We start from the raw sequence: 27,600 nt of genomic DNA, 5'->3' as shown, positions 1-27,600 counted from the left end.
AAAGTGCTGCATTTCAGAAGAGAAACCTGACCATTCCTCACCCACATAATGATGAGTATGGCAATGGAGAGGCTCACAACCCATATTGTCCCTCCTTTGGATAGCTGACGTTCTGGTGAACATGTCCATTCAGTTCTGCATTGTCTGCTATTCTTGAAGGAAAGAACTTGCATTTATATAGCTCCTTTCACCACCTCAGGCGTCCCAAAGTGCTTTACAGCCAATGAAGTACTTTTGAAGTGTAGTCGCTGACGTAATGTAGGAAATGCGGGAGCCAATTTGTACATATCAAGGTCCCACAAACAGCAATGACCAGATAATCTGTTTTAGTGATACTGTTTGAGGGATAAATATTGGGCAGATCTCCCATGCTCTTCTTTGAAATAATGCCATGGGATCTTATCCGTCTACTTGAGAGGGCAGATGGGGCCTCAGTTTAACGTCTCATCCGAAAGACGGCACCTCTGACAGTGCAGCACTCCCTCAGTACTGCACTGGAGTGTCAGCCTAGATTTTGTGCTGAAGTCTCTGGAGTGGGACTTGGACCCACAATCTTCTGACTCAGAGACGAGAGTGCTACCATTGAGCCACAGCCGAGGAACAATTAGAGCAGCGTTAATCTCTAAAGATGATGCCAGGTTTAAAATACTGAAAGATAGTCCCCTTCCCCCTTTAGTTATTTAACACTTCAATGTGATTAATTTCAAGAATGTAAAAGATCTGCCTGTTGCATGATGGTGGTGTCACACCTCAAACACACTGAAACTGATAAGACTAATAGGGTATTGATTAGTATTGTAAGTTAGAATTGAAGGCCCATCTCCTAAATACACAAGGTTTCAAATTGCAGTATGAGCCAATAATCTATTTATAACCCACACTGCTTCAGTTTTGGAACCATAGCTGCTTAGATGCTCCAAAAAAAATTATCTTTGGAAGGCTGACACTCCAGTGCGTACTGAGAGAGTGCTTTACTGTCAGAGATGCCGTCTTTCGGATGAGCTGCTAACCAAGGCTCCGTTTGCCTCCTCAGGTGGATGTAAAAGATCCTATAGCACTATTCGAAGAAGAGCAGGGGAGTTCTGTCCTGGCCAATATTTATCCTTCAACCAACATCATTTTAAAAAAAAAGATTATCTGCACAAATGCAACTAGCACAAGTTCTGGTTGGTGTCCATCTGCAGTGTAAGCTCCTTTGGGCTCTGGACTCTATACCCTGGAGTGCATTGTGTAGTTGTACACTGTGGGGAAAGCCAGAGCCTGTGTGTGCTTGGGGGAAAAAAAATAACCAAGTCAAAGTATGGATTCTGTTCCTGGTGCAGCCAAAACCATTTTGGCTTCTAGGTACCAAATGGTATCAGACTCGAGATATTATATACAGGGGTAGAATCCAATAGTTTTTCAAACACTCACAGGTAATGAGCATTCAGCTTACTGGGGCAAACAAACTATGCATCACCAATAATGTTAAATATTTTTTTTGGTTGAGTCTTGCCTGGCTAAGATTTCTTTTGCCAAAAATTAGATATCAGTGGAAGGAAAATCTCCCTATAAACCTGTTTTCTCCCGGGCACTGGTCTGCATGGAATGGGGTCAAACTAACATCCGTTCACGTGCTTAGACAATAACAACTTGCATTTATATAGTGCCTTTAACATAGTAAAACATCTCAAGGCACTTCACAGGAGCATTATGGAATAAAATTTGACACCGAGCATATAAGGAGATATTGGGACAGGTGACCAAAAGCTTATTCAAAGAGGTAAGTTTTAAGAAGCATCTTAAAGGAGGAGGGAGAAGTTTAGGGAGGGAATTGCATAGCTCAGTGCCAAAGCACCTGAAGCCATGGCCGCTAATGGAGGAGCGATGAAAATCGGAGATGTGCAAGAGCCCAGAAATGGAAGAGCGCAGAGATCTCGGAGGGTTGTAAGGGTGATGGGTGAACGGGACTTGGTGCAAGTTAGACCGAGGATAAATACACATTAATGCCCATGTTTATTGCTGAGAAACCATTAACGTTTTCATCTTGCTCGCAGCCTGTTCCGATTGACGACAATTTTTGTGGATTGGACATTAATGCCCCATTGGGTGGCTCCACGCTCATGCAAGGCATTCCTCTGTTCTCCGAAGACCGAGACCGGATGAGCTCAGTGATTTCATACGTGTACAACGACCACTCACTGGTGTTTGTGGGGACTAAAAGCGGCAAGCTGAAAAAGGTAGGAAGATTTGTTTTTTTCCCCAGGGTGGGATGTTGATGTGTGAGGTGGTGTTTGCAATGACCAATGTTTGGAGCTAAAAGCTTTTGTTAAAGTGCATTGAGTACTGAGTGTTGATGCACTTTCAGGCTGTATTCTACGGCATATGGGGACCAGCAATTGCGTTTGTAATTTACCAAAAATGTACTGGTGGCAGGCTGTGAGAGGGGATGTTGAAATGAAAACAAGTAATGTTGAGGCAGTGGTAAACTTAGCAGTTATACTCTTGTTTGTTTTTTAAAACCAAAAATTGATGAATCAACTTCTTGGAAAAGTCTGTCCTCCAACAAACAGACTAAAGGAAGCTGCTCGACAAATCTGAATGGTTAATTCCTTGGGTGGAAATGTTTTGTGTGTGCCAGCTCGGTTGGCACCACAGCTTGATAATTGGATGAGCTTAATGAAATGAATTGAACAGCAAGGTTTCTGGGCATGATCGTGTCTGAATGGCTGACAGTTGAGTTCACAAGCCTGTGGCAGGGACGTATTGAGCATGTAGAGTCCATGGTCAGCGGCTTCTGATGACTATGTCCCAAGGAGTGCTGTCACTCTGAGCGCTGGTTCTCTGGCCTGGCCCCACTCCACAGAAATGCCAACCAAGTCCGTAAGCACACGTTACAACGCAGTGTGTGTATGAACTCGAGCTGTGTACAGTGATATCCTTATAGATCTTAAGGCAACGTCGTAACTGATGCAGGGCACATGTGGTCTCTGGTGCGCGTGCCTGTATCTTACTTAGTGAGCACGTAACATGGTCTCCGAAGACCAAGTTAAGTTAAAGAACTGTTGATGCGCAGTGTGGGTGGGAGAGAGAGAACGTTCAGACTGTTTATAAGTAATCTGTGGAGGATCAGCAATGAAGACCACTGTGTTTGGAATTTGTAATCTTTTTTTGAGGTGCAGAGGTCCAGTTAGTGCGTGGCAGTGTTCCACATGCAGATAGCTGTACAGTACCAGTGAAAAGCATCGGAGAGAGAAGAGCCCTGGGTTGGAGAGCAGGAGATGTGATTTCTCACAATTATGAGGGATGGAAAAATCAGTGGCACAAAACCAGTAGTGAAACGAGACCCACTGGTAGCTGTCAGCATGGCCTGTAATTGGGTATGGTTTTAGATAGAACTACAGACAACCAACAGGACTGTGGGCAGTCTGCCTAAATCGGTGTTATGTATTTTTCACACACACCTATTTACTTTTTAAAGGAGGTCCTTCCCCTCTCCTGGATGTTTCTCTTTTTTTTTTCCTGGTCTCTCCCGGGCAGTCTATCCCTCGGTTGCCACTAATGTTGGCAACTAGGGGGTTGTGCAAGTCCTTTACCCCCAATCCAGCTGCCCCCCCCCCCCCAAGAGAGGCTGAGAGCTGGATCCGGGCAGGGCGGCCGGCTCAGCACCTGTGTGCCACACTTGGACGGTGTGCCAGAGCGAGTTCCGCCCTTGTGCCGCTCCACACAACTGCCTCCCAGCGAAGGAGCTCCAACTTCATGCCAATCCGCACGCTCTCTGCAGCCGTCTCCAAAGAGCTGATCATTTGTACCACTTCAGCGACCAGCTTTGGAGGTGACAATCCAATAGTAACCATTCAAAAAAAAAAGAAAATTAGGCTACTGTCTTTGCAGGGGAATTGATTTCAGGAAGTCAATCCGCCCTTTATCGAGTGAGCAATAATTTACAGAATAATTGTGGGGTTTTTCAACAATTTTAATCGAGATTGATTCATTGAAACTGCTGAAAATAATTGTTACCAAAATTATGTCATTTAACCATAATCCTGTATTATCTGAGCAGCATGTGTGAATGGGAATTAAAAACTACTCTTGTAAAACTGCTGATTCAGAAGGTTGGGGTAGGAATGTACATCCTGGATGCTACATCAGATTTTCAGTGTGCTTACCCACCACAGCACACCACACCACACCACAACCCCCCTCCCCAGGTTTGAGAGGACATCTGTCCTTGAAGCCACCGTTGCTGAAGAAGTCTGCTCAATCCCAGCATCGGGTTATTACATAGACTCCCAGTAAGCATAATTAACATGCAATTTTAATGTGCAGAATTGGATTAATCTTCAGGAGGCCTCAACCGTGGCTGCAAAGAGAGGATGTTGTCCTAAAATGTTCACATGCTCATTAATTAAAATACGATGGTGAATTAATCCCGCAGTTTTATTCCCCCTTTGGAAACTGAATGATATCTAGATTATGCTGCTAAAGTCAAGTAAACAATATTTAATTTTGAGATAATTATAATGACTCTTTTAAGTGTCAGGATTAATTGTGTTTTGAGATTTCAGTGACAGCTTCACTATTTTTTTGTGGTGATTAATGTCTGTTGGAGGTTTCCACTATTTGATTTACATATTAAATAGACGCTCATAAAACAAAAGTGAAAGCAGAACGTGTGATCCTAGGCTCCGAGATGGTCCATCTTGGCTGCAGTTGGAAAGAGTTTTCTCTCTTGAGATTTTTGGTCACAGAAGAGGATTGAACTATGTTAGAGGGATAGTTCTGTAGCATAAAGCAGAGCCACGTATCGATGGTGAGGTAAGGTTTAACATTAGGAAAAATATGCAGGAGAAACAAATCCTCTGCTCTGTCGAGTATCTCCATCCCTATGCCTTGTACTCCCAAGAGTGGTCTTCATGAATATTCTTCCTGGTGCCATATGGATCAACCTGTGGGCTGCACTGACACAAGCGAGTACACACAAGGCGAAAATTGCAGGGCTACGAGGAAAGAGCAGGGGAGTAGAAATAATTGGATAGCTCTGTCAAAAGAGCCGGCACAGACACGATGGGCCAAATGGTCTCCTTCTTCTTTGCTGTATGATCCTATTAAAAACATGCTCTCTATTACACAGACACTGTTCCCCCTCTGCTCACCCACCAACCCCAGACCCTAGGACTTTCAACACTGCTCAGCAGCAACAAGAGTAGCTTGTGCAGTGTTCTGACTCTGAACGCAGTGTTGTTTGAATTGTGCATCCCAGAGCTCTCAACAATTAGGAAACTCCTTCAGGCGCCACTAATCGGGGCTTGCGATTAGCATGATTTGTAATTTTTAAAAAATGCTTTGTGTAGAGTGGGGGGGAAAGCCTTCTTGAAAATGGTGCAACAGGGACGCAGCTCAGATTTGCATATGGTGTTGCAGTAAATAAGTCACCCGTGGTTACTCTGTTTACACGGTGCATATCACTCGCCCGACAGTGTATGTTGGTTGATTTGAAAACCAACAGAGTATTTGTACAGGTGCTTGCTGGATAGATTTGACTCTGCTTTCAAGCCTTGTAATAGCTCCTGCTATTCTCTACAGATAAGCTGAATGGAACAAAAAGAAATTCAAACACCTTTTTCAAATATATATTTTCAGGCCAACAATAAGTTTTAGAGCTGGTCTTTATGGAGTGGTGATTTGCCGCCCCCCTCCCAGTTTTCTCTCCTCCTCTCCTGAAGGCTTTTTAGGGCATTCTATCTGTGAGAAGAGGGGAGCATATCCCTTCTCTCTGTTTCAATGCCTATCTTCCACCACTATTTCTATGTTGCATCTGTGGCGCCAAGTGTTGGCTCTGAAATCAGTTACTGGTCTCAAGCTGGGACCTGTAACTTCCAGCTGGATATGGGTGGGTCCATGGATGCCCATGGTCCTCTGGTACCCTACTCAGCTGGTGATTCTTCATGTCTCGATCTAGTTAGTGAGGCTAGTCTGTAGCAGGCTGTTTGATCATGGGGACATTAGGGCTTGATTCTGTTGGCCAAGCTCGTTTTCCAGCAGGAGTCACTTAGATAGTGACCTTGGGTGGGAACGCTGTCTGGATTTTGTTTTTTCCCCCCGTCTCCCTAAACGAGGGGAACTGAGGGCCAGTGTAGCACCTCCTATCACTGCCCTGACTGATATCAGCTTACCGAGGACCTTTCACTCTTTATGCCCCAGTTCCAAACTAAACGCCAGTATTCTCATTGAACTGTGAATACTCTTAAAGACACTATTTTCAAAAAAATCTATACACAAAAAATATTCCATCGGCAGTGAAAGCATTTTTCATGTACTAGTGCTAGCCTGACCAATCTCCTTAAGGCCATTGTTCAAATGCTGTCTGTTCCTCCCAATTCTATAGTGTCACAGTCAGAGGCTAGGAAATGGTGAGTGGTTTGAAGAGATCTGAAGATGGGGCAGGGGAGCGAAAGTATGGGAGTTGTGTTAATGAATTGCAGTGGACTTGGTTACCCTTTAATGTTGCATTTAACCTTAAAAACTGGAAAAAGCACAGCAGGCCAGTCAGCATCTGAAAAGGATGAGATTTTACTTAACTTCTGATGAAGGAACCTACCAGAAATGGTTAGCTGCCTTTATCTTTCAGATGCTGATGGACCTCTTGTGTGCCTTTTTTTTCCCCCCAGAATTGGATATGACTTGTGATGTTCTGTAAGTTGGGAAAAGAGGGTCACTGCACCTTTAACATTACTGGGAGCTTCACCTTTAAGAGTGTACCTGGTGGTCTTTTGTCAAGGGAGGAGCCCCAGACATCACTCATTCCATGGGATGATGTCTCTAACCCTTAACCCGTTTGTCATTGTTGTGCTCTCTTGTTTCTTGTGTATGAACCTTGGTTGTGTTGGAGGGGGCGACGGTCAGTTTCTGTTTGTGCTTTCCATGATGAGATTGGGCTCGTTGCCCATAGAGAGCGGGGTGGGGGGAAATCATCCATAGTCCTGCTTTATATAGCTGCCCAGTGACCCTTGCTGAAAAATGGATATTGGAGATGTTGGATGAGGGTCAAATAGCCTGTTAGCACTTGAAGTCTGGGCTCCAACATAAACAATACACAATACTGGGAGCTGCACCTTTATAAGAGTGTACTTATCTGTTGATGAAGATTTATAAGTAAGAAGAATACAGTGATGGCTGCTCTGGTGAGGCTAATGCACTTGGCAGTCCCTTTTGGCTTAGAAAATCAATAAAACGACCAATTAACTTTGGGGAAAACAGGAAGTGCTGCTGATCGATGCTTGTTTTTGGGAATTGGAATTTTGTTTTGTCAATGCAAGCCGGTAATGCCCGTCCCTCAGAAGCTGATGGAATAGCCAGGGGGGCTCCTAGGGCAGGAAAGAGAGAGGAGATGAACTGTTCTTGTGATGTGTTTCACTGTAGTGCTTTTGAGAGGGGCGTGGGGCGGGGGTGGATGACAGATGGAATATTGATTCAGGAGAAAGCAATGTAAACAGTCGAGTTTCGGGCAAGTCACCGCAGTGCGTAATTGTTGTTCTTGCACTTCTTTTTAAAGTTACAGTATCATTTTCTGGGACCACAGCCAATCAAGAAATGGTGCAGCTGTTTTGTGTTGGTGTTGCCACGGTGATGATACTCTCTCATTTCCCTACCTCCCTAATTTTCCTTCATTGCTCTCCTGACTCCAGTGATTTATAATCTGTATATTATTAAAAAATCTTGCACGGGGCATCCACTTCCTGTCCACAAACATTAACTTCCTGTTATCATGATTTTTGGTCACACTTTTTATGTCAACAATTTCCCATTTTGTAAATTGCCATGTCAACATTCCCTGTTCAGTTTTTCTACGTCAACTGTCGCAGGCTGCAGTCACTAGGTGCTCGGGTGAGATCCAGAAATGTCTCTTCCCAATTCCCTCACCATCTTGTGTATGTTAAGGATACATCTATTCATCAACTGACCATGGAAAACACCGCAGACAATTTACTGAAACTGGGCACAGTACTCACTCAAGCATAAGAACATAAGAAATAGGAGGAGTAGGCCAAATGGCACCTCGAGCCTGCTCCACCATTCAATAAGATCATGGCTGATCTTCTACCTCAACTCCACTTTCCTGCCCTATCCCCATATCCCTTGATTCCCTTAGTGTCCAAAAATCTATCGATCTCAGTCTTGAATATACTCAACGACTGAGCATCCACAGCCCTCTGGGGTAGAGATTTCCAAAGATTCATAACCCTGAGTGAAGACATTTTTCCTCACCTTGCTCCTAAATGGCTGACCCCTTATCTTGAGACTATGATCCCTAATTCTAGACTCCCCAGCCGGGGAAACAGCCTCTACCCAGACAAGCCCTCTAAGAATCTTATATGTTTCAATGAGATCATCTCTCATTCTTCTAAACTCCAGAGAATGTAGGCCCATTCTACTCAATCTCTCCTCACAGGACAACCCTCTCATCCCAGGAATCAATCTAGTGAATCTTCTTTGCACCCCCTCTAAGGCAAGTATATCCTTCCTTGGGTAAGGAGACCAAAACTGTACTCAATACTCCATGTGTGGTCTCACCAGAGCCCTATATAATTGCAGCAAGACCTCCTTACTCTTATACTCCAACCCCCTTGCAAGAAAGGCCAACATGCCATTTGCCTTCCTAATTGCTTGCTGTACCTGCATGTTAACTTTCTGTGATTCATGTACAAGGACACCCAAATCCCTCTGACTACCAACATTTCTTAGTCTCTGACCTTTTAAAAAATATTCTGCTTTTCTATTCTTCCTACCAAAGTGGATAATTTTACATTTTCCCACATTATACTCCATCTGCCACCTTCTCGACCACTCACTTAACCTGTCTATATCCTTTTGCATCCTCCTCACAGCTTACTTTCCCACCAAGCTTTGTATTGTCAGCAAACTTGGATACATTATTCTTGGTCCCCTCATCTAAGACATACATACATACATTATACATACATACATACATTATACATATATACATACATACATACATTAAACAGCTGAGGCCCAAGTACTGATTCGTGCGGCACCCCACCAGTTACAACCTGCCACCTGAGAATGACCCGCAAGGAGGCTGTTCCGAGAAGCCACAAGACTGATCTCTAGCACAGGAGGACCAGGGCATGAGGAAAGACTGGAGATATTTGGGGTTCCAGTATTGGAAGAAGATGAATGAGGTGACCTTTTATAGGGGTACATAAGATAGTAAATCAGATAGAAAAAGTAGATCTGGAACACTGTGTTCAAATTAAACCATGACAGTAGGACCATAGGTGCAGGGACAAGCTGGTGAAAGGCAAATTTAGAACTGTGTCAGGAACTTTTTTACATCAACCATGATCACATATCCTTCTGCATAGGGCAGAGTTGGCAAAAATCTTGGAATTATTAAAAAATACAGTTGGATGCTCTGGTGGGGAACGATAGGGTCTTTTTAGCTTCATGAGATAGGATAAGTTGAATGCCTTTTCTCATCTGTGTCTATCTTGTATCTAGTAACGGCATCAGGTACCCGTAGGTCAGGTATAACATGGCCAAATGGAGAGTAAAGTTCCCTTTGCATTGCCATAACAATGTGCTTTAAACCTACCTTCAGAGACCTTTTCCATTGCACTAGTGTGACTTTTCCATTTCCCACACTGCCTGTTCTCTTGAGGCCCCTTTGCCAATTGGGGCTGAATTGCAGGCAATTTTATGCTTAACACTTGTGGCAGTGCAAACTGAGTTGAGACTGTCAAAACACGCAGGACCGTTGAACCCTGTAGAGAGAGGAGACTTTCATTCTGTTGGCTGGGTTCAAACCCAGGTCCTGGAGGTGAAAGGAAGATGTGCTTCACCTACTGTGCCTGATGCTGCAAAGAATCTGGCAAAGTGCTGCCACTGCCAGCACCAACACTAAGAATAGGAAGAGGTGTGAAGCAATAATATATTGACTTGAATGGTCACACATTTCTTCAGCACTGATGTGTCTGCATCTTATGATGGGCCAATCCACACTTAGACTCAGTGCGAAAGGTTTCTGTGTATCCACTTTACAAGGTTTCAGTCGTGAAAGGTGCTGTTAGATGTGTTGGATAAGACACTTTGGGAAAGTTTGTAATTGGACACGTACAATATGAGATCGGCAACATAATGAGTGTTAGGTTGCCATTGTTGTGCCATCATTCAGCTCTGCCCTGACAAATGTTGAGAGTCACAGGCATCCAAATAAGTTGGCTAAATATCATCGGCCTTCATTTACAAACCCACCGAAACAAAAGATAATAAATATTTAAAGATTGAAAACTAGGGACAACACAACACAACATCCCTCTTCTGCGCTCTCATGCTTACATTGGCCAGTAGAAGCTTGTGATTGGTGGGAAGTGCTGTAAAAACTCTTCAGGGTTAAAAAAAAATCTGCAGTCCAGCCAATCCATTTACTGTTGATGGCTGTTGTGTTCTTCTCTGAACACTTCCAGGTGCCAAGCTCTGTTAACTGAAATATGTTTAACAGGGGATTAAGATAACCATCCATCTGCTTGGCCACAAGTGTAGCTTTCTTTATCTGTCCCTGGGATCAGTGTATTGACTCTCTTACTCAGTGTCAAACACAGCCAAGCACAGATTCACTTTATGGTGGCTTGAAACTAACAATTTGGATTTTATTTTGTTAATCAAATTTTCAAGAGATTACATATAGATAAATATTTTGCAAAGCCATTGAGCATTTTTATTGTATAATGTTTGTGGGAGAGCATGTTGGGTTTCTTGCCGAGCAAAGGAGCAATGCATATTTAAGGGATCAAGGAATTAATTAGTTTAGTTATGGCCCATGGATTCAGCTAGGTCTGGGGGAGAGGGTTGTGCAAAGTGGCTACGCCTACATTGTGGGGGTTGGGGCCATTGTTCTTGCCTGAGTACAGGTGCTTCTCTATTGTTGTCTTATTATCCTTGTTGTGGTGGTTATGGGGGGGGGGGGTGGAGGTGTGGTCTTTTGTCAAGTATGCGGATAGGGAGGAGACCCGGACATCACTCATTCCGTGGGGAAATGTCCCTTACCTTAATCCGTTCATCATTGTTTTGCACTCTTATTTCTTGTGTCCAAACCTTAGTTGTGTTGGCGGGGCCGACAGGTAGAATGGTCAGTTTCAGTTGTGCTTTGCATGATGTGACTGGGCTCAGTGCCCATAGGGAGGGGAGGAAAAAAAAACATCCAAGGTCCTGTTTTATATTGGTGCCCAGTGACCCTTGCTGAAAAATGCATAGTGAGGATGGGGGTCAAGTAACCTGTTCACACTTGCAGTCTGGGCTCCCCACACAAAGAATGGGCGCTTGGGTGAGGTATCAGAGACTTTGAGGCATCTTTGGAACAGTGCACAGTGTGACTCACTGCCTTCAGGAGAGGAGAGAATAAATTTAGGGTTGGAGGAGGAAAGGAGTGATTATATATTTGCAGTTTTCAAAAGATCTCCTTGCATTTGGAAGAGATTATTTCAGTATTGTACTCTAGTTAATTGAATTACAAAATTACACGTAGCGTTAACAGACTGTGAATGTCATGACGATAGCATATTAATTTTCTAAATGCCTGTTATTGAACAGTTGTTCAATAACTTGATTGTGATTTGATTAAAGGACAATGGCAGTGGGAATGTGTTTGTTTTTGCTAATAATTATCTTGGTATAAAACAAACCAGAATAGAGTCTGAAACACCAATTGTATTTTCTTAGTTGAGTACTGACGGAAAGAGTTTGTTGATATGTGGGCGATGGGGGGTGTAGTGTGTGGAGCAGTGGATGCGGCTAGTGGTGCAGTTGGTAGGAGATGCCACTTGACAGTTGATCTCACTCACGATGACCACTCGTGTCAAAGCATTGAACTTCTTCCTGCACTGCAACCATGTTCATGGTGCTATGTGCCTGGCATTGACGTCGTCCCCTACTGCCTTCCACTGCCTCTTGAGCATATGTCTGGAGGATCTCTTGCCCCCCAGCGGATATAGGATGCCCCTCCTTCTGTCCACCTTTTGCACCAAGGCCTCTAGTGCATCAGCAGAGAACCTTGGTGCACGCTCTCTCGCAGGCCTGGTACAAACTCAGATCGGCAGATTGGTGAGGTCTGGCGTGCAGATTGGAGGATGTGGGGTTTAGTAGTGCGCAACCTTTATTCAATGTTTTAATATAACTCAACAGTTTGTAAACATAGACGCGACCTGCATCTTTGTTTTACATGTGCGATGTCTGATCTCTGTTCAGACTCCTTATCTTATATTTTGCACATAAGAGGTGCAGGCTGCCTTTGGAGGTGTGAGCAACTCGCGTGATATCTGGGTCCCAGATATCATGCAAATGTCCTACCCCTGGTGAGAAGTGCGAAGCTGGTGAGAACATCGGAGCATTACAATCAGGTAAGTGAGGAGGCAGCTCAAATCTCACGTGCTGCCTGCATTGGAACTGCTGGGTGCGCACTGCGATGCTCGCGCCCAGATTCGGGGGGATAACCAATTTACACCCCCCCCCCCCACCCAGCCCACATGTCTTTAGGAGAAAAGGTGGGAGGAGTCTGGAGAGGGTTAGGAACTCATCCCCCAAAAGGCTGTGGATGCTGGGTCAATTGAAATTTTCAAGACTAACATAGAAAATAGGAGCAGGAGGAGGCCATTCGGCCCTTCGAGCCTGCTCCGCCATTCAATATGATCATGGCTGATCCTCTATCTCAATACCATATTCCCGCTCTCTCCCCATACCCCTTGATGCCTTTTGTGTCCAGAAATCTATCTAGCTCCTTCTTAAGTATATTCAGTGACTTGGCCTCCACAGCCTTCTGTGGTAGAGAATTCCACAGGTTCACCACCCTCTGAGTGAAGAAATTTCTCCTCATCTCAGTTCTAAATGGCATACCCCGTATCCTGAGACTGTGACCCCCTCGTTCTGGACCCCCCATCCAGGGGAAACATCCTCCCTGCATCCAGTCTGTCTAGCCCTGTCAGAATTTTATATGTTAGATAGATAGATTTTTGTTAGGTAAGACCATCAAATGATACGGAGCAAAGGCGGGTAATGGAGTGGAGGTAGGAGTCAGCCTTGGCTCAATGGCAGCACTCTCGTCTTTTGAGAGAGAATGTTGTGGGTTCAAGTTCCACTCCAGAGACTTGCACAAAATCTAGGCTGATACTCCCAGTGCAGTTCTGAGGGAGTGCTGCAATCTTTCAGATGTTAAACCGACGCCCCATCTGCTCTGTCAGGTGGACACAAAAAGATCCCATGGCACTATTTCGAAGAAGAGCAGGGGAGTTCTCCCTGGTGTCTAGGCCAATATTTATCCCTCAACCAACATCACTAAAACAGATTATCTGGTTGTGTATCTCATTGCCGTTTGTGGGACCTTACTGTGTGCAAATTGGCTGTTGCATTTCCTACATTATAACAATAACTACACTTCAAAATTACTTCATTGGCTGTGAAACACTTTGGGACGTCCTGAGGTCGTAAAGGCGCTAATTAAATGCAAGTTCTTTCTTACAGATCAGCCATGATCTAAGAGTGTCAGAGAGTGGAACTTCTTTACCCAGAGAGTGGTTAGAATGTGGAACTCGCCATCACAAGGAGTAGTTGAGGCGAATAGCATCGATGCTTTTAAGGGGAAGCTAGATAAACGCATGAGGGAGAAAGGAATCGAAGAATATGCTGATCAGGTTAGATGAAGGAGGGAGGGAGGAGGCTCATGTGGAGCATAAACACTGGCGTGGACCAGTTGGGCTGAATGTGTTGTACATTTTATGTAATTGAATGGAGGAAGAGGCTTGAGGGGCTGAATGGCCTCCTCCTGTTCGTAATGTTGTTGGCTGCTAGTGTCACGTTGCCTTGGGTGACAATGGGGACACAATGGAAGGCTTTCATCCACTCAAAAATACATGACAATGGGGTATACCTGAAGAGATGGAGCAGAGCCCGAGAGATAGAGAACGGGACAGCAGAGACACGCAGAGTTTAACTTGTAATGATGCGACATTGTATTCCAAACTTCGTGACTGGAGGCCTGACTCAGAATTTTGATGGAAAGCTCTGCTAAAAATTGTTCTGGATGATTATCAGAATATTTCTAATTTAAGCAGTCTGACCACCAATTATAACCCAGAACAGAAAGTGGGAGACCAGCATGCTAACAAGGGTCTAATAAATGATTTATTTGCAGCAATTAAAGTATCTCAGGGAACACAAAATCTTTTTTCAAGACTTTGCAGCATAAATAAGCAAGGAGAAGCTTTTCTAGTTGTGCGGCTAACCTGACAGTCCAACTTTAGATCTAGAGAAATGTTGCATTCCCTAAAGGCCAGATTCATTCAGAGGCAGGATTTGGAGAGCATTGATATTGAGGGTTACATGCTGAGGGGGAAGTGCAGAAGCACAGATCAGTTTTGACTGTGTTCTCGACTCATCTCAACAAGCCTGTCAAGTCAACAGCAAGGATTGAGGATAGGCGATAGAAAAATATCAACACTTCAGCCCTGAAATGAGGGGAGACCTTGCACTAAGAGGAATAGGAAAGCTAAATCCTGAGAGCTTTTTTCCAAGACTCCAGGACAAGAGGGTGTTGGTACAGACTGATGCAAGGCAAGTTCAGGACTGAAGCCAGGCAAGTTAGTGGAGGCAAAAACTCTAGAATCATTCAAGAGAAAGTTAGATGCAGTAATGGCAGGGGAGGGGGCTCATAGGATGCGAAGCAAGGATGAGTTGAATGGTTCCCCTGAACTCTACTAATCTCGATGAGCAAGGATCCTTTGAGTAGACAATGGATTATGTTGATCAAAACTTGCTGCTGTCTGGTGACTATTGTTGGGACATGTCCATGTGTTTGGGTGTTGGGTGAAGATGGGGTCAGGCTCAGTCCTGACGTAGCCCACTGTCAAATAGCCAGATTTCCTGTTCCTGATTGGCGTCCAGTGACCCTGCTAGAAAATGTCTGTGGCCATCGGCTGAAGACTGCACCATGCCCGGCTGTCGCGTTGTCCAAGGGTGTGCGGCCTGCTTATCCCCTGTAGAAATTACAGCACAGAAGGAGGTCGTTTGGTCCGTTGTGCCCATGAAGCTCTTCTCCAGCCATCGACTTGAATCCTTTTTATATTCTTTCCTTTCAAATACTTATTCAATTCCCTTTCCAAATGGTATTTAGTCTCCGCTTCAACAGCCACTTCTCATCATGCGTCATGTCCTGACAACCCTCTGTGAGAGATTTCCTTCCAATTTCCACCCCCCCCCCACCCCTTTGATTTAGTGATAACAAGGAGGCATGCACGAGGTTATCAATTTGTCAACCAATGGAGACAATCTTTTATCTATTCATCTTCTCAAGAGATTCCACTTGACCTTCGTGCTCCACTAGAGATAATAAACCAGGGATGGCCATCAGAGTGAGGTACCGGAGGGTGACTACGGCCCTGTGGATTTACACAAAAGATTACTTTGAATCTGGCCGGTTACCAAAGGACACAGATTTAAGCTCATTTGCAAAAGAAAGACAGATGAGGGAAATGTCTTTTATGCAGCGAGTTGTTATGATCTGGAATGCACTGCCTGAAAGGGTGGTGGAAGCAGATTCAATAGTAACTTTCAAAAGTGAATTGGACAAATACTTGAAAAGGAAAAATGTGCAGGGCTATAGGGAAGGAGCAAGGAGAGTGGGACTAATTGTATAGCTTTTTCAAAGAGCCAACAGAGACACGATGGACCGAATGGCCGCCTCCTGTGCTGTAAGATTCTATGAATTTGTTTTAAAAGTAACAACATTAGAGTTGATTTTCTACTTTAGAAATGGAAATATTTTAAGGAAAGATGCAAAGGTTGGGGAGTGGCTAATGCAATGGATTAGTGCACTGGTTTTTCACCTGAATCGAACCCAGACTAATGGGATGAAACTGTTCTTGTCTTTTGGGCTGTTTTGTCTTGGGGCCCCACAAAATGCAACAAGTCACCAGTTTTGCTGAAGAAAGGTACGTGGATCGGTGATGGGAGAAATGGAAAAATCACACAGTGGGGGGGATGCTATTCTGAGGTCTAATCTATTAAATATTTTGTGGTGGGGGGCTGCAGATTAAGGGGAGTTTTCGCTACCTCTGGCTGTAACACACCTCGACCCGGGAGTGCTCAATGCTGACGCTACAAAAAGTGTTTGGGGGTGGGAATTTCCACTCCCTCCCCCATGTAAATTATCTGAATGAGCATAAAATTCATCCAACCCCTGTCCCCAAAAGAAAACGAAGACTGAGAGTGAAACTGTCTTTTTTTTAAATTGAGGGAAAGATTATAATTGTAGATTTCAGTGGATCTTCACATCTTGCGAGGGGGGAGGGGGTGCTCTCTGATGCTCCTCGGTGCTTACTGTTTAGGCAGGAATATCCGGCTTATGAAACTGAATGCGTGATGACATTATCCCTTTAAGACACAATATTTCTTTATTAATCAACTTCAAAGTGCAGAGTGCTGTATAACCCCCTGTCGACAGACTAGCTTCTGTTCCACTTGCAAATGTTTTCAATTTTTTTTTATATTGCAGAAGTGGTGGCCCAGGCTTTCATCTGAATTCACAGCTTTGGGAGTTAACTCTTTCTCTCCGGTGCATGGATTTCCTCCTTCCCTCTTTCTCCCCAGTGAACTGGTCACATTGCCGCTTGCTCCAGACCCTTTGCCACACCAGGCAGTTAGCAATGCCCTCCAAAGAGGGTCAAATGTTCCACTTCATCCCTTGACCCCCATCCTGGAGGCAATTCTGACTTCCTGCCTCGTGCAATGTTCGATGGAGAACAGAAATCGGGAATCTCCAGGGCAAACAGTAAAGTCATTCATTCGTGGCCAGTTATCAAACGCAGTTGTTTAGTTTATTGCAGTTATGGTTTGTCAAACTGAGTAATGCAAATCAGGTATGAAATCAGCCAGTCCGATTTGGGCAGGAAATGTGAGACCACTTCACGGAGGGAGTGTCACTTGACCTCTTTGCGACCTTCTAAAACCTCATACAGACTCTCCAATGTGAGCAGAGAATCAACTGGTCCTGTCGGCTCTTGGTTGCTGTTAGGTGTTAGCCTAACTGGCTCAGTTGGTAGCACTCTAGTCTCTGAATCAGTCCCATGCCAGAGACTTGAGCACTGAGGGAGTGCTGCATTGTCGGATGAGATGTTAAACCAGGGTCCCGTCTGCCCCTCTGTAAAAGATCCCATGGCACTATTTCCAAGAAGAGCAGGGGAGTTCTGGTCAAAATTTACAACCGACATCAATTTTTAAAAAAAAAATTGCTGTTTGTGGGATATTGCTAGTGAAAAGACCCCCAGCTGGCTCAGCCTTTCCTGGCTGGTGTAACCTCTCAGTTCTGGTATCATCCTCTTGAATCTTTTTTTGCACCTTCTCCAGTGCTTCTATATCCTTTTTATAACATGGAGTCCAGAACTGTGCACGGTATTCCAGGTGTGGTCTAACCAAGGTTGTATACAAGTTTAACATAACTTCTGTGCTTGTCAATTCTATCCCTTTGGAAATGAGCCCCAGTGCTTGGACTGCTTTTATTTTTTATGGCCGTATTAACCTGTGTCACTACTTTTTACTGATTTGTACATTGAGCCTTTCCTGATAAGTAGAACCTCTGAGTTCTGGTATCATCCTTGTAAAGATGGCAGCTATTGCTGGGATTTCATCCTTTGATGACATGCTTTGTGCCCTCTTGCTATGGGTCGTCTATCAGACCTCTTGTGATGTGCACACAGCTTTGTGGCGTGACTAAAATCAGAGGCCCCCCTCAGGATGCGATAGAAGCCCTGACACTGAATGGCTGACTTTGTTGCAACACATGACTTCAGTGATGCAATTAAAAAAAAATGTAACTGTAACAAAAACTTTTTTGTGATCTCGTGGGTCGAGGCTCCCCGGAGGCCGAAATACTTTGTTGGTGATATCACGGAGGGAGAGGGTTAGGTGGATGGGTGGGTGGGTGGGTGGGTGGAGAAATCCGGGCTTGATGGGGGGGCCAAAGGTCAAGGCGCATTTTTGGGAAGGGGTCGGAGTGATGTGATCCAGGCTGCTGGCATGTTGAAACCAAGGACAGCCGGTGCGGCCCACACAATAATTGGGGGGGGGCGGGGTCAGGAGCAGCAATGCTGTTCAAGGGGTCCAGCAAGGGGTTAATGATTATTCATTTCCTGAAGTGCTTGATCTCTTACTGACCTCCTTCCCCCTCCCAGCTCTCCTCGGGGCCTGTTGCATGCTTTTCATGCAGGACTACAAGGCGAAAAGGAAAGTGTTCTGCCTGAATATCAGGACTCTTGGTTCTCTGCTCCCTGCCTGCTAGTACATTTATAATAACTAGACAAGAGGGGTTTGGGGGGGCGGGGGAGCACTGGCGATAATCCTCCTTCTCCTAAAGCGGTTGGGTTTTAATTATTTCTCTTGATTTTTGTTCACAGCTGGGATTTCTCCCTTTTTAAAAAAAATTCTCTCTCTCTTCTCCCCCACCCTGGCTATTTCTCTCCTGAAAGTGCTGATTCATGTTGTGTTACTGGTTCCACAGTCGTCACCACCAGCCCCCCCCCTTCCCACTACCCCGATATCTTAACCAAGTGGCTCTTTTATATATAAAAAAATGTGAGGGGAGAAAGTGAGTCTTGATCAGCTGCATGTTCATGGTGAGGGGAGAGGGGAGCGAGCAGCCCAAATTTGTGGCCAAATTTGCTGATGATACAAAGATAGGTAGGAAAGCAAGTTGCGATGAGGACACAAAGTGTCTGCAAAGGGATATTGACGGGTTAAGCGAATGGGCAAAAATTTGGCAGATGGAATATAATGTGGGAAAATGTGAAGTCATCCACTTTGGGAGGAAAAATAATAAAGCAAAATATTATTTGAAATGAGAAATACTACAAAATGTTGCGGTACAGAGGGATCTGGGTGTCCTCATACATGAAATACAAAAAGTCAACATGCAGGTGGCGCAAGTAATCTGAAAGGCAAACAGAATATTGGCCTTTATTTCTAGGGAGATGGAGTATAAAAGCAGGGATGTCATGCTATACCTGTATAGGGTGCTAGTGAGATCACACCTAGAGTACTGCGTACAGTTCTAGTGCCCTTATTTAAGGAAGGACATACTTGCATTGGAGGCAGTTCAGAGAAGGTTCACTAGGTTGATTCCGGGTATGGCAGGGTTGTCTTATGAGGAAAGATTGAACAGGTTGGGTCGATACTCATTGGAGTTTAGAAGAATGAGAGGAGATCTTATTGAAACATCCAGGATTCTGAGGGGACTCGATGGGGTAGATGCTGAGAGGATGTTACCCCTCATGTGGGAATCCAAAACTAGGGGGCATAGTCTTAGAATAAGAGGTCGCCCGTTTAAGATGGAAATGAGGAGGAATTTCTTCTCCCAGAGGGTCGTGAATCTTTGGAATTCTTTATCCCAAAAAGCTGTGGAGGCGGAGTCATTGAATACATTCAAGGCTGAGTTAGACAAATTTTTGATCAGCAAGGGAGTCAAAGGATATGGGGAAAAGGCGGGAAAGTGGAGTTGAGGTAAAAATCAGATCAGCCATGATCTCATTGAATGGCGGAGCAGGCTCGAGGGGCCGAATGGCCTACTCCTGCTCCTATCTCTTATGGTCTTATGGAGCACCATGCCCCCCATTGTGTGTGTGTGTGTTCCCTTGCAAGATCAGGTGTAGCTATGATGCTTCCTATGGTCGAGTAGCCTTCTGCCTTTCAGGAACAGTGAACATTTGGGTGACATACTGTGGAGCTATCAGCAGCCAAGCAAGAAAAGAGGGGAAGAACTATGTGGGGTGTGTAGTTGGAACAAAACTGGAAGCTGGTGGTGGTGGAAAGGGGGGGAAGAAAGGAACAGAAATTAAGTATTTAAGATGGTGGATTGAATGGGATTCCCCCAAGGCAGAGAGGAGCTGAATCTATGAAGTACTTTGTGCAGTTGATGTAATGGAATTTTCATTACTAACAGAACCATCCTTTTCAAAATAAACTACAACAGGGAAATAAGAAACTTTACATTTCTGCAATACAGTAGGAATTCTCTTTTCCCTCCCGAGCCCCCCCAAAAATGTTTTTTTTAATAAAAACACTTAGCATATATTCCAACACATTTCTTTCCAAAAAGCTAGTTCATTGCCCCCAGCTTATTCCCTTTGTAATCCTCGCCAGGCGAAGCCTGTGACTGAAATGAATGCCTGAGTGACTGAACGCACATTAATGAGGTTTAATATTTGCTTGCTCCACATAAGAGGGGTCGAAGAGCAACAAGTATTAAAGAACAGTGCAGGTAGCACTTAAATGGCTAGTGGAAAGACATTACGATAGTGCACTGTAACTCTGCAAATCAACAGTCAGTCGAACAAAGCAATGAAGAGGCCGTTTGGTGGCTAAATAGCTACTTGATGTCAAATGCGGCCAGTGCACTTACATGATCCAATGCTAATTTTTGTTGTTGTTTAACAACCTAAGATCAGTATATTTGTATTTAAAGGCACATCGTAATCAACTGACTGATGATGATGATGATCTCTGCGCTCCTCAATTCTGACCTCTTGTCCATTCCCAATTTTAATCGCTCCACTATTGGCGGCCGTGCCTTCTGCTGCCTCGGCTCTAAGTGCTGGAATTCCCTCCCTAAACCTCTTTACCTCTCTCTTTCCCCCCCCTTTTTAAAATCTACCTCTTTCCCTGTCCTAATATCTCTTATGTGGCTTGGTGTCAAATTTTGTTTGATAAACGCTCAAGTCTATGGAGTGGGACTTGACCCTACGACCTTCTGACTCAGGAGAGAGTGTTACCAACTGAGCCACGCCTAACTCCTTGGATAGGAAAATCTGGTCCCTGCTCCCAGTCACTATCACTAGCCTTGACTTTTTTGTCCCTCCAATTCTCTCCTTTGTTTTCCCCCGTTGTCAGCAGCTCTGTCATGAGAAAGGGGATAGGCGAGAAAGAGGGCAACGTGACTGACCCTGGTCCTATCCTTACCTGACCTCCTGTTCTAGCAGAAGCCACTGGATGGTGATCAAGGTGGGGAACACTCTCATTCTTAACTCTGCTCCAACTCGAAAGTATGGTGCTCATCACCTCCTTTCTACAATCTATACAGGTCTTTTAAAAACCAAGCTCAGTGTCATGTAGCTACTACTTGATTTATGTCATCTTTTCTCTCACTTTTTTTCAACCACATTGATGACCTTCACAATAGACCTCTCCATCTACCCAGAGCTCAATTTATAAAATGCAAGAAGGCTAGCGAAGCTGGGCTTGCTCTCTTTCGAGCAGATAAGGTTAAAGGGGAGATTTAATAGAGATGTTCAAAATTATGAAGGATTTTCATGGAGCAAATAAGGAGAAACTGTTTCCATTCGCGGGAGGGTCAGTAACCAGAGGACACAGGTTTATGGTAATTGGCAAAAAGATCTGGAGGGGAGATGAGATTTTTTTTAGGCAGCAAGTTATGATGACCTGGAATGCACTGTTTGAAAGGCTGGTGGAAGCAGAGTCAATAGTAACTTTTTCAAAAGTGAATTTGATAAATACTTGGAAAGGAAAAATTTGCAGGGGAAGTGGGACTAATTGGGTAGCTCCTTCAAAGATTCGGCACAAGTAGGATGGACCGATTGGCCTCCTGCGTTGTATGATTCTAAATGATACAAAAACAGCGCTGCAACTTTTCTTGGTCCAGGCTGTGAACATGCAGGGTTGGATGCAAAGAGTCCTGCTTTGCTTTGTACTTCTTGTTTTTTTTTATATAAAAAATCGTCTTTCAGATTTGCTGGCATTTTATTATCGGCAGGGAGTTTCGAGTCCTGCCAAGGAGAGCTCTAATGTATTTTGATATTTCCTCTCAACTCCCTCGTGGGGGCAGTTGGCTCAGAAGAAAGTCACCATCTCACTGATGATTACTGCTCTGTCAGAAATTCTGTCTGCGACCGGATTTATCACAGCCGTCTGGGCATCTGACCATGTGCAGTGGCCACTACACCACATCTCGTGGCTGTTTTACATGTGCCTCACTGATGTAATTAAAAATCAGTGACAATTGGTATTAAATGGGGTGCATGCAGTGCTGGGATAGATGTCTTCAGACGTCTTGAATGGGAAAGGGGAGCCTGAGCTGCACTAGAACTTGGTAATGAATGGTGGGGTGGGGGTGAAGAAGAGGTATGGGCGGCCAAGGTTGTTGTATCTCCTGGTACAAGGTCAATTGGGTAGTGAAGTGATGGTGTTTGTGGTGGAACCAGATGATCACATGCCTCTGAATTGCAGTGAGATACCACATTTACTCTCTCCAAGAATGCAAACCCAGCCGGGGGGGTCATTTTAACCTAACTCGCCGGGTGGGAAGCCCACGGAATTGGATGGAACGATGGTTTTACATACCCCTTCCCACCCACCCAATATTACTCTCCGCTGATTTCAATGGAGAATAAAATCCCTTGGGGTGTCCAAATAGCATTGCACCTGTGAGTTTCCCAACTGGTGGGTTAGGTTAAAATTGCACCCCCCCCCTGGATCTAGCCGTGTAAGAGGGTGGGGGGAGGGGGTGTAGGGTAGTGGGGGGGGGGAAGGGGGTGTAGGGTAGTGGGGGGGGAGGGGGTGTAGGGTAGTGGGGGGGGAGGGGGTGTAGGGTAGTGGGGGGGGGAGGGATGTAGAGTAGTGGGGGGGGAGGGGGTGTAGGGTAGTGGGGGGGGAGGGGGTGTAGAGTAGGGAGGGGGTGGTGGGAGATCTGAGGAACACCGTGGTCTATATATTTTTAAAAAAATGTTGGAAGCAAACCTCCTGTTGTGCTGGCGCCGTCCGATCCCAGCCTTGAAGGGACCCCTGAGGTGAGTCCGGGAGCCGGCGCTCCCAGAGTGCAGCCACGCTCCCAGGCGGAGCTTCTCGGGGAAAATGGCGGGCCTGCGACCTCGATGGACGACAACCGACGGGCTGTCCACCTGCAGCTTCCCGAGGTGCCTCTGGTAAAGTACTGGTCCCAACTCGATCATGGGAATTGTCCGTTTTACATATAATTTTACTCTGTCTGTCAGTGATATGATTAGTGATGGATACGGATGAAGAAAGCCATTTGTCCAATCCAAACTCATCCATTCACAGTCCCCTCATCCGAGCATCCAGCTGTTCCTTTAAACCATTCCAGGTTATTTTTTTGCCTCCACCCGCCATACCTGAAATCCCACTTCAAGTGCCACCCACCCTTGGTATGAAAGGAGAACTTACTGACTTCAGTCCCAAGTTTGCATTTTGCTAGCCTTGAACCTGTGTCTCCTTGCCCTAATTTTAAGTTTGGCGTCTCCTGTGGTCAAAATTAAGCCATTTTTAAAAAAAAAATGTTTTTAAAAACTTTTCTTCCCCTGATTTTAATATAAAAAGTTGCTATAATTGATGCTGCGGAAGGTAATTGAGGTGGAAATTCCGATTGGTGAATGAATGCTCAATGTGCTCATAGTTTTGTCTGCACTATATAGTCTAGTGTAAAAATAGCACGCGCAGAACTGTGCATTAAGCCGTCGTGTGTAATCTTGGCTGATCAGAATTTCTATTCTTAACATCTGATTTTTATCTAGTAGTCAATATGGCAGCTGTGTGAGCTTTTCATGGGTTGCTTCCTCTCTGCTCTAGGAGCCGAAAATGCCTGATATTTTCTTAAAGGGACGACAATGCCCCTTCAGTTTAAATAGCGAGGGACTAATTTGGTTGAGTGTAAGAGTGACCCTACTTTTGACCCCCCCCCCCCCCCTGCTATGTGGTAGTATGTATCACTGCTCAAACATCCTATGCCAACACACCAAATCAGCTAATTAAAAAAAAATGAATGAACAGCTATAAAGGAAACTTTAAAAAAAATCAAGTGGTATTGCTCCGTTTATTGACTTCGAGCAGCAGCACACTCGGGTTGAGATGGGTAAAGTGTAAATTAAATCTGGATGCTTGCTATTGAATTTCAGTCTAGACCTATGCTACTCATCTGTGTGAGCCCGAACAGTAATGGCTAAATAGAATGAGGTAATAAAAGATCATAACGTTTGCATTTTAACCCCATGCCCTCGATGTATCTGAAATGATCTGTTCAGTATAAAAGGAAGATGACTTTAAGCTGAATTGTCCCTTTGTCTTTCGCAAGCTGTGGCCTGATGACTGTAGATATCATGTGCGCGTGTATGTCATTTATATATCGTATAATCCACATTGGCCCGCCCATTATTCGCTGCCCATTGTACAGAATTGCAGCAGTAACTCAGTTCCCTCCCGAGATGAGTTAACAGATTTGATGAAAGGATGAGTTACATTGGATCTTGATTGCAGTGCAAGGGAGAGGGTGCAGGACAGTGTATTTGGAGCTTAGCAGGAGCTAGACGACACAAAAAGCATACCAAAAATAGTAGGGAACCAAGGGGTAAATGAGTGATGAACTTAAAACAATTAATATCACTAGAGAAAAAGTACTGGACAAAATAATGGGACTAAAAGCTGACAAATCCCCTGGACCTGGTGGCCTACATCCTCGGGTTCTAAAAGAGCTGGCTGCAGAGATAGTGGATGCGTTGGTTATGATCTTCCAAAATTCTCTAGATTCTGGAACGGTCCCAGTGTACTGGAAGGTAGCAAATGTTATCCCGCTATTCAAGAAGGGAGGGAGAGAGAAAACAGGGAACTATAGGCCAGTTAGCCTGACATTGGTCATCTGGAAAATGCTCAAATCCATTATGAAGAAAATGGTAACAGGGCACTTAGAAAATCATAATATGATTTTAGGTAAAGTCAACATGGTTTTATGAAAGTTTTTTGAGGATGTAACTAGCAGGGTAGATCAAGGGGAACCAGTGGATGTAGTATATTTGGATTTTCAAAAGGCATTCGATAAGGTGCCACATAAAAGGTTGTTACACAAGATAAGGGCTCTTGGGGTTGGGGGTAATATATTAGCATGAATAGAGGATTGGCTAAAGGACAGAAAACAGAGTAGGGATAAACGGCTCATTCTCAGATTGGCAGGCTGTAACCAGTGGGGTGCCGCAAGGGTCGGTGCTTGGGCCTCAGCTATTTACAATCTATATTAATAACTTAGATGAAGGGACCGAGTGTCATGTATCCAAGTTCGCTGACAATACAAAGCTAGGTGGCAAAGCAAGCTGTGAGGAGGACACAAAGAGTCTGCAAGGGGATATTGACAGATTAAGTGAGTGGGCAAGAAGGTGGCAGATGGAGTATAATGTGGGGAAATGTGAAGTTATTCACTTTGGTAGGAAGAATAGAAAAGCAGAATATTGTTTAAATGGTGAGAAACTATTAAATGTTGGCGTGCAGAGAGACTTGGGTGTCCTCGTACAAGAAACACAAAGTTAATATGCAGGTATAGCAGGCAATTAGGAAAGCAAATGGCATGTTGGCCTTTATTGCAAGGGGGTTGGAGTACAAGAGTAAGGAAGTCTTACTACAGTTGTATAAGGCTTTAGTGAGACCTCACCTGGAGTACTACATACAATTTTTTTGTCTCCTTATCTAAGGAAGGATATATTTGCCTTGGAGGCGGTGCAACAAAGGTTCACTAGATTAATTCCTAGGATGAGAGGGTTGTCCTATGAAGAGAGGTTGAATAGAATGGGCCTATACTCACTGGAGTTTAGAAGAATGAGAGGTGATCTCATTGAAACATATAAGATTGAGGGCGCTTGACAGGGTAGATGCTGAGAAATTGTTTCCCCTAGCTAGAGAGTCTAGAACTAGAGGGCGTAGTCGCAGGATAAGGGGTCGGCCATTCAAGACTGAGATGAGGAGGAATTTCTTCACGCAGAGGGTTGTGAATCTTTGGAATTCTCTACCCCAGAGGGCTGTGGATGCTGAGTCATTGAATATATTCACAGCTGAGATACACAGATTTTTGGACTCCAGGGGAATCAAGGGATATGGGGATCGGGCAGGAAAGTGGAGTTGAGGTCAAAGATCAGCCATGATCTGATTGAATGGCAGAGCAGGCTCAAGTGGCAGTATGGTCTACTCCTGCTCCTATTTCTTATGTTCTAGACACGTATGGCATTTTAAAAACCTGTGGCTCAGCGATGAGGGAATGGAGAACGATTCAATGCTTGCAATGATAGTTGTACCAAAGGAAAAGTGTCCTTTTTCCTTGTGCTTTCAGACAGGCCTGGAACAGTCTGCTCCAGAAAGGCCTAATGTTAGCCACTGAGGGAATGTTGGTGCTGCACTACCACAACGTGCATTTATATAGCGCCTTTAACGTAGTGAATCGTCCCAAGGCGCTTCACACAAGATTGCCACACCAGTGATCTGCCTGCCAATTTTCTTATTGCTTCATCAACAGCCGAGGGCACTGATGCGTAATGGTAACTAGAAGGGCATGGGCAGTGGGGCTGGGGTGTGGTCCCGCTGTGCTATTGCTGCGGTAAAACATGGGGATTATCTCCGTTTTGTTGCAGTGTCCTTTTCAACCCTACTGTGCAGACCTATAATATGTAGGCTGCTTCTTTAACCAGAGGCATTGACAGAGAGTCTGACTAGCCCTGAGTTATTCCTGTTGAATTCAGCCCCTGTTCCACTAAATGCTGTTTTTCATGCTTGTTGCTTGCATCAAAGGCGAGACCCTTAATGCACTCGTCATTTAAGCCAGAGTGCACCCGATGTGAAAGGTCCATTATTTTGACAGCAGCCATTTCCACTCCCCTTCAACAAACAGGAGCGATGTTCTTCTGTGACAGTTCAAAATGGACACTGGCCAACCTTTTACACCCTCTCTGCCCTGCTCCCTCTTCCCACGAGACTGTTCTATTTCACTTAATGCCATGCTGAGTGCTGCTCAAACATGGTTTAAGTCACGATAGGCCTAGATCATCAAACCCTTTCAAAGTGATGGACTGTCCCCGCGCCTAAAGTTTTTGGCTGAGAAACCCCCTAGGTGAAATGTCAAGATTCATACTGCTGGATACCACCAAGGCTGAGAAGAGGAGATAAATCAAGAAGCAGGGTTGTAGGCAACACTGACCAATAATGGTTGCATTTAATGTCTATCCCGAGTTGCCCTGAGAAAATATTTGTTGGCCTTCTCCTTGAACCACTGGTAGCATAGTGGTTATGTTACTGGGCTAGTAATCCAGAGTCATGAGTTCAAATCCCGCCACGGCAGCTGGCGAATTTAAATTCAATTAATTAATTTTTTAAAAATTCAATTAATTAAATAAAAATCTGGAATTAAAATACTAGTATCCGTAATGATGGCCATGAAACTACCGGATTGTCGTAAAAACCCATCTGGTTCACTAATGTCCTTTAGGGAAGGAAGCCTGCTGCCCTTACCCGGTCTGGCCTATATGTGACTCCAGACCCACAGCAATGTGGTTGATTCTTAATTGCCCTCTGAAATGGCCTAGCAAGCCACTCAGTTGTAAAATCTCGCTACGAAAAGTCATAATAAGAATAAAACCGGACGGACCACCCGGCATCGGACCACTAGGCACCGGACACGACAACGGCAAAACACCAAGCCCAGTCGACCCTGCAAGGTCCTCCTTACTAACATCTGGGGACTTGTGCCAAAATTGGGAGAGCTGTCCCACAGACTAGTCAAGCAAC

General features: G+C 44.7%; 1 protein-coding gene across 6 annotated transcripts in view; it reads left to right on the top strand.

Moving 5' to 3' along the window:
• The window catches only part of plxna4 (plexin A4), a 552,119-nt gene that overhangs the window by 20,195 nt on the left and 504,324 nt on the right, over window positions 1-27,600 (top strand). For all 6 annotated transcript variants that reach the window (XM_068005167.1, XM_068005168.1, XM_068005169.1 and 3 more), the window contains exon 3: window positions 2,037-2,219. In XM_068005167.1, coding sequence (XP_067861268.1) covers window positions 2,037-2,219 — 183 coding nt within the window. The remainder of the gene's footprint in view (window positions 1-2,036; window positions 2,220-27,600) is intronic.

This window comes from Heptranchias perlo, chromosome 24, assembly GCF_035084215.1.
Source record: "Heptranchias perlo isolate sHepPer1 chromosome 24, sHepPer1.hap1, whole genome shotgun sequence".
In the NCBI taxonomy this organism is placed as follows: Eukaryota; Metazoa; Chordata; class Chondrichthyes; order Hexanchiformes; family Hexanchidae; genus Heptranchias; species Heptranchias perlo.
The sequence above is the reverse complement of the archived record's forward strand: the minus strand, read 5'-3'. Positions and strand labels throughout refer to the sequence as shown.